An 8297-nucleotide genomic window follows, 5' to 3' on the forward strand; every position below is an offset into this window, starting at 1 on the left:
TTTTGGAAGGATATTAACACGTTACACGCGCACCTGCCTCCGCAAAGACAACTTAAACGTGCACGCTGGAAGGAAGGAGAATTTAATTCCCCCACTAAAAAATAAATTATGATTATGTCGGTATAGTTCAAGTAACTGAACAAAAGTGGGAACTTATTAAATCCAATAGCTACTAGTAAAAATACTCTCATAGCACGCCAGGTAAACTAAGCTCTACATTAGTCAAATAATAGAGTTAAATCGGATATTATCAACTTTATATCTGTAAACTCGAACAATATAATTGATTGCCAAATTTTGAGAATACAAAAAATAACACAAAATGAATTTAATTTAGATCACAAAATTGAGAACTCAACTATAAAACTCATTATCATTCAAATATCGACCAGCGATAGCAGCATAGAAACAACCACAATGTTAAATGGCGTACTAACTTGCCAAGAGAAATTCTCGAAAATAATTTACTTACAGTAGGTATTCCAGTTATAAACCAAAGCTTTTTCAGCAATAAACTCACATATTCACAATTTATCAAATACACTATCAACACTTAATTTAATTTAGAAGCCGATTAGGTTGAAACATATTCAATTTTGACACCAAATATAATCGTTTTCCTTCCTATTTGATAGCTGCCTGTGATCTGACGATCCCAGGTAGCGCTGCACTTGAACAAATTATCATTCCAAAAAGTACCACCAGAGGTCATTGAGAACCATAGCTTTTCTTGAAATGATTTAAATCTCAGTTAGGATACTATGATTATTACAATTCGGTGCAAAACTTGTTATCTCGTTTTAATAACAGAAAAATCGAGGATAATTACAATTTACAATTATTATTTTAGAAAATTCAAAACCTTGACTATAAATGACATATTACACACATCCTGCCCTCCCGAATTAAAAAGTTAACCTTTTTAATATAAATGTTCCTAAATTATAATCCATTTAATAAGCAATTGCCATAAGGTAACTACTCATAATATCTCCGTTAGTTAATTTAAATCATCCACTCCATCATTCATACCTAACCCCCAAAAAGAAAAAAAGAAAAAGAAACAAACTAAACAAAATAAAATACTAATAATAACCAGAATCATCCATAGCCATACAAAATTCATTCACTCATGGATCTCTACTTCTAATCCATCACCCGTTAATAATTATGGCAATTAACTCATTAATAAATTATAATAATACAGCCTAAATTTTTTTTATTCTTGTCTAATAAGTAATAGATTGATTTTAAATTTTATTCCACATACGCTTTATCAACCTAATTATCAATACTCAAATTAACAAAATTTAGCTGACTCGGAAATGCAGAATTGATTTTTTTTTTTTTTTTTACAGATATTGGCTCTCCAAAACATCCATTTAGGCAATAAACAATAAAAACATACTACTTACATACAGCTGACAAATTCTGCAATAATTGACAATATCCGAAACCAAACTTATTCATGGACACATACATACATCAATGGTAGTCGCGACAATACACAAAACACGGCATTGCAGGCCTGCAATAGAAATAACAATTACTATTTGATCAAAACAAATAATACACAAACAAATACACAACCAAACTAAAACTGTGGTAAGCGGTAACACTCAGACTGAGATACTCTAAATTAGCCGGATTTTTTTTTTTTATGTTGCAGTTATATCTCTTCTCTCTCGATACTTTTTAGTAAGGGCTACATGTGACCTACGAACATCATTAGGATTAGCATCAGATCTAATTTGAACACTGTTCTGACCCAGGAATTTGACCAATGTGTATGGGCCCTCCCAACGATAAGCCAAGCTCTTATTAAACTTGTCCACCAATGATGACTTAACTTGCGATTTTATTAATAATTTATCCCCCACCTTATAATCAACAGGAATTCTCTTTTTATCATATAACGCCTTCCTCCTCTTCCACGCTAACTCCATATTACGCATCGCCAATGCCCAAATTTCACCTTTATTCTTATCCATAAATATTTTATCCACATTCCACTTAGTGTCAAGAGGGTCACACACATTATACCCGTATACCATATCCACTGGACTACACTTTAGTTCTGTGTGGATCGAATTATTGAGTGAAAATTCAATTTCGTGTATGCCCTTATCCCACTGTTGTTGTTTATCATGGAAAAATATCTTTAACCCATTTTTCACAGAACGTATGTATCTTTCACTCAAATTCGAAAAGGCTGCGTAAGGGGAAATCCTGATATCTTTGATTCCTTGACTATATAAAAAGTCCGTGAACAATTTAGATACAAAAATCGAGTGACAATCATGGGCGAAAGCATGTATAAACCCATGCCTACACATTAACCTATACATCTTATTTATAATACTTTGGCTGGACAAAACTTTAATAGGTTCCAGATAAACGAAACGTGAACAGCCATCTACTATAATTAAACAATAACGTCCTGATTTTGATCTTGTTATTGGCCCAATTACATCTCCATACCAAAGACCGTTTACAGTCTTTTCATATTCTGATACTAGCAACCCCATCTTTTTCCTATTTTCGGCTTTTGCTAATTGACATTCTTTACAAGTGGTTACGTATTCCTTAATATCTTTCAAGATACCAGGCCATGTATAGCGCGAGGCTAATTTCCCAATCGTACGGCTCACCCCTCCGTGACCACCGGGCAAAATTTGTCCATGATAGAATTCCAACAATACTCCCCATAAATTTTTGGGAACACAAACCTTATAGGGATTCTTATATGCTTTTGTTTTCTTACAAAGTATTCCGTTTACCAATTTATAACCTTCTACCTGTTGTTTGCTTTCCAATTTTTTAATTATTTCTGACAAAAAAGGATCTTTATACTGATGCTCCTTAATAGATAAAGATGCATAGGGCATATCCCACATATTTACCATACATAGGTTTTGCATTTCCTCATCACTAGATTGTACATTCTCAATCAATTCGAAATCATGGGTGTTATATACTCTAGAAATAAAATCAGATGTTACATTTAAATTTGACGATATGTGCTTAACATCAAAATGAAAGGCAAACAACCTATGCAATAAGCTACCATATTTTTTTACACGTTTAATATTCTTGAGGGCATAAGACAAACTTTGATTATCTACTAATAATTCAAATTTATTATGTAAATAGATTTTAAATCGTTCTAGAGTCTCCACTACTGACATCAATTCAAGCAAATAAATGGGCTTACTATAATCATAAGGACGTAATTTTCGACTGAAATACGCTACAGGTCTCAAGTAGCCTTCTGAATCGTACTGTTGGATCACCCCTCCAAGACTTTTTAATGATGAATCGCAACACACTATAAACTTTTGGTTTAAATCGGGTAATTTAAGCACTATGTGGGATTCGAACATTGCCTTGATATCATCTAAGGCTTTTTTCTGGGCGGGTCCCCAATGAAATGCCACCTTAGGAGATCTCAATTCATTTATTGGATGCATTATTTCATGAAAACCAGGCACGAACCTTGAGTAATATTGCAAGAATGAACATAAACGCAACACCCCCCGACGATTTTTTGGTGCTGGTAAGTTGCGTATAATATCTAGGCGAGCAGGATCCATTTCAAATTTATTATATTCAATAATATGACCTAAATAAGAAATTCTGGTTTGAAACATAACACTTTTATCAAGTGACAGCGTAATACCATTTTCACGAAAAATATTCAACACTTTTGTCAACAATTTCTTATGCGAAACAATATCTTTAGAAACCAGTACGACATCATCAAAAAACCACTCCAATCCTTCCTCTTTTAAGGGATACAACAAGTCTGTCATAAGTTTTGACAACAAGTAAGACCCCACAGATAATCCGAAAGGTAAATAACGAAATTGAAAAAGGCCTCTGTGCGTCAAAAACGCAGTATACTGGCGCGAATTCTCAGATATCTTCAGTTGTAGATAAGCTTTACGTAGATCGATCACACTAAAGATACGCCCTTGAGATAATTGTGCAATAACATCCTCAATAAGCGGAGTATATTGAGAATTAACCAACAGTCTGTCATTCAAACCTTTGTAATTGACTACTAATCTTCTTCCCCCACTCTTATTTTTAACCAAAAATGCAGGAAAAGCCCAACAACTATTACTTTTTTCAATAATGTTCTGTTCTAACCAATCATCAATAATTTTATCCATCTCCTTCTGTTCACTACGTGAAATCGGATATGCTTTATTTCGAATAGGGGTTTCATCAGTCACTTTTAATTCATACTCAAAGTTTTTAACTGTTCCAATACGATCACTGAAAACGTCAGAATAATTAGCAACCAATTCACTTACATACCTTGGTAAATCAGGATCTTCATTCACCAACTTGGGATCGACCAAAACCTTGGTAGCCTGCCTATTAGGAGTTCTCGTATCCTCTCGTACATTGGATCCATCCCCCTGTGTACCAGACTGTTGAAAATTATGTACCACCGCCCTGGATGTAGCTCTGCTGTTTGAACCTATTTCTGCTTGCACACCATCGCGATACGCCTGATGTTCCACAAACCATTTAGAAGTCGGAACCTTATGGGACCTGGAATGATTAGTTTCTGCGGCAGAATCATTTTTCAAAGGAGTAGGGGTATTATTTAACCTTATTGGAACTTTAACTTTTCCACCATCTATTATAAATTGTTTCTTGTTAATGTCTATTGCTCCTTTAAGAAAACTAATTCCGTCTATTCCTATAATAAACTTAGGTGATAAGTTTTTATGCAAAAAGAATTTAAGTTTGTAAGTTAAACCGCCAATTTTTATCGGTAGAACAACACACTGATCTAAATAAAGCACTTCCTTTCCAATCCCCACTCCACGAAAAGTATCTTTAATATATTGCACTCTCCAGTTAGTATTTTGTTCCCATTCTTTAAAAGAGTCTATATCACAAAGATTCACTGTACTGCAAGTATCTAGGGCTCCTTCCAACTTTCGTCCCAAAAAATACGCATCGATAAATGTAGCTATAGGTTTCCTATTATCCTCGGTTGACGTTCTATTCATCAAGGCCGCCTGTTTTTGTTGTTGCTTTTTATACATACAATTTATGACTTTATGATCCCCGCCACAAAAATAACATTTTATTCTCTTTTTACACTCAATAGAAAAATTTGACCCGCACATTTCATCATAGACTAATTTTGATCTTTCATAATTCACATATTTAACAACTTCCTCATATAGTTCTTGATAAGTTGATGGAATATTATATTTAAAGATTGCGTATCTAATATCTGGTTTCATACCCTGTAAAACATTCACTTTAATACCCTCTTCATTTAGAGTGCCTTGAAACACCACATAAGCATCATAAATATTGCTGATATATTCTAATATATTTTCATTCTTGCTCTGAATACGTTCAACAAACAATCTATTTATTTCTCGTAAGCCTAATGGTGTCAACAGAGAAGTTCGTAAGGCACGACATACCTCCAACCAGTTATTAACATTGCCCAACAACTTAAGTAATTCTGTATCTAATAACCCAGTAGTTTTTCCAATAGCCAACATCATAATACATTCTAAGGGAAACAACCTCAGTTTATTATTTTTATAAACAGATAGCAAAAACTGAAAGAGTTCTATATCTTTGCTTCCATCACAAAAGGGTATATTACGAGCAAAATCGTTTAAAGATTTTTGTGCTGAATGAGTTACAAGTTTACTTAAATCTGTTCTCAAAACAGAAGCATTAGTATTGCATGTGAAATTATTTACAACTGATTCTGAAGGAAATATCTGAGTTCCAGCCAAGTGCGAACGAATTGCTCGTATTTGTGCTGATAAGCTACCACCAGCTGTTGGAGGTGAACGGCCTTGACCGCCGACTGCTGTTTGCTCGTGGCCACCTGACACCCCCGGGCGACTAGGCGAAGTCTTAATACAAACGTTATCACTCTGATTTTTATTGCCACTTGCAATAACAAATGAATCATTTTCTACCGTATTATTCTTTCCAGCGTCACTCAAAACACCAGGATCACTAGCGTGATTTTCCACACTAGGATTTGTCAATTGAGTTGGGTTAATTACTAAAACTCCAGTATCACCATTTTCGAAATGATCAAGTTCAAGACGTAGGTCATGATTAACAGGTCCGGTCGCCATCTTACGAACCACTCGGTGACGCTCAATACAATTTTAATAACTTACTATTTAACTATAATGCAACCCTTTTACAAAATAATCCGGCTCTATCTATCACATAACAAGAAATAATAACATATTTTACATTCCCACTCACCAACTGAGATCACAGGCAGCTATTTAGATTTGTAACGTATATCCTGTTTCTAAATATAAATTTATATTAGTACTACAATTATTTTGGAAGGATATTAACACGTTACACGCGCACCTGCCTCCGCAAAGACAACTTAAACGTGCACGCTGGAAGGAAGGAGAATTTAATTCCCCCACTAAAAAATAAATTATGATTATGTCGGTATAGTTCAAGTAACTGAACAAAAGTGGGAACTTATTAAATCCAATAGCTACTAGTAAAAATACTCTCATAGCACGCCAGGTAAACTAAGCTCTACATTAGTCAAATAATAGAGTTAAATCGGATATTATCAACTTTATATCTGTAAACTCGAACAATATAATTGATTGCCAAATTTTGAGAATACAAAAAATAACACAAAATGAATTTAATTTAGATCACAAAATTGAGAACTCAACTATAAAACTCATTATCATTCAAATATCGACCAGCGATAGCAGCATAGAAACAACCACAATGTTAAATGGCGTACTAACTTGCCAAGAGAAATTCTCGAAAATAATTTACTTACAGTAGGTATTCCAGTTATAAACCAAAGCTTTTTCAGCAATAAACTCACATATTCACAATTTATCAAATACACTATCAACACTTAATTTAATTTAGAAGCCGATTAGGTTGAAACATATTCAATTTTGACACCAAATATAATCGTTTTCCTTCCTATTTGATAGCTGCCTGTGATCTGACGATCCCAGGTAGCGCTGCACTTGAACAAATTATCATTCCAAAAAGTACCACCAGAGGTCATTGAGAACCATAGCTTTTCTTGAAATGATTTAAATCTCAGTTAGGATACTATGATTATTACAATTCGGTGCAAAACTTGTTATCTCGTTTTAATAACAGAAAAATCGAGGATAATTACAATTTACAATTATTATTTTAGAAAATTCAAAACCTTGACTATAAATGACATATTACATAACTCTTTATTGAAAATAAACAAAATGTGTCCTAGCATCTTTTTAAATTCTCCTTTATGGAGGGGGCACTTTCTATATATGTAAAATTGGTAGTGAGTTGGTTTGTAAAAATGATCGAAAACGATCGATATTAATTAAGAAAAAAATCAGAAACAAAAAATACAGTGCTTGGCTTCATATATCCATTGCTTTTTACTATAATAATTGCTGAAGATTACGTTTATTATATGGAGCGATTTACAGGGCAATCAACCCATAAAGTTGTGAGAAAAATGGGCATATAATTTGTACTGTAAGCTTAATTACACGGAAATTTTTGGATTGTACGCATAATTATGTGGAAAATTTTACTCCCCCTCCTTTACGTTGGTCTACTTCCCTTGATTTGGAATTTTCAAATTTCATCATCTTTTCCACTGAAAAGTATTGATAATTCTACAAGGAAATAATTATACTTTGATAATTTAATTGAAATTCATCGTAATTTGGCCCATGGCAAACAGCAGTGTAGTAACTGAATCCCATTCATATCTGAACACTTTCTAGGAACCTCGTTGCTTTCGCTTTCTATAGGGGGGAGGAAACTTGGTAATGGCATCAAACCTTCATGTGCAATTACAAAAATTAAATTTATAAACAAATAAGAAATCATCAGTTTATCAGGCTTTAATTGATCATTTATGAACAAGATTCCCTATCGAAGGTGTGGTAGATGAAGTTTCTGTTCTCCATGAGTCGACATTGCCAACTGACATGGTCGATATGGAAAAGATGTATGGTGATAGAGAGATGATACTTTTTGCTGAGTATTTCAAAACTGACCGAGAAAAATCGTTATCAGACTTAAGTCTAACAAGCAGATTGTCAATGATTAGTTGCAGAATCGGGTTGAAGTATTCTCAATTTCTACGACAGAGTGCGAACGGGGATTTTCCCTTATGAATTTACAGATGACTGATATTAGAAATAGCCTAAGTGCTCAAATATTGTCTAACTTGTTGCTCATCAATGTTAATGGCCCACCGCTAGATAAGCTCAAAGTAGACGAGCTAGTTA

General features: G+C 33.8%; 1 protein-coding gene across 1 annotated transcript; it reads right to left on the reverse strand.

Moving 5' to 3' along the window:
• Positions 1-1324: 1324 nt before the first annotated feature.
• On the reverse strand, positions 1325-7250 carry LOC145689019 (uncharacterized). Its single transcript, XM_081763158.1, has 2 exons — positions 4324-7250; positions 1325-1528 (listed from the first exon to the last, which is right to left on the reverse strand). Exons 1-2 carry the CDS (start codon positions 6135-6137, stop codon positions 1486-1488), a joined length of 1857 nt encoding a protein of 618 aa, XP_081619284.1. The 5' UTR covers positions 6138-7250; the 3' UTR covers positions 1325-1485.
• Positions 7251-8297: the final 1047 nt, after the last annotated feature.

Source organism: Thermobia domestica, chromosome 7 (assembly GCF_964235325.1).
Source record: "Thermobia domestica chromosome 7, izTheDome1.hap1.1, whole genome shotgun sequence".
Taxonomy (NCBI): Eukaryota; Metazoa; Arthropoda; class Insecta; order Zygentoma; family Lepismatidae; genus Thermobia; species Thermobia domestica.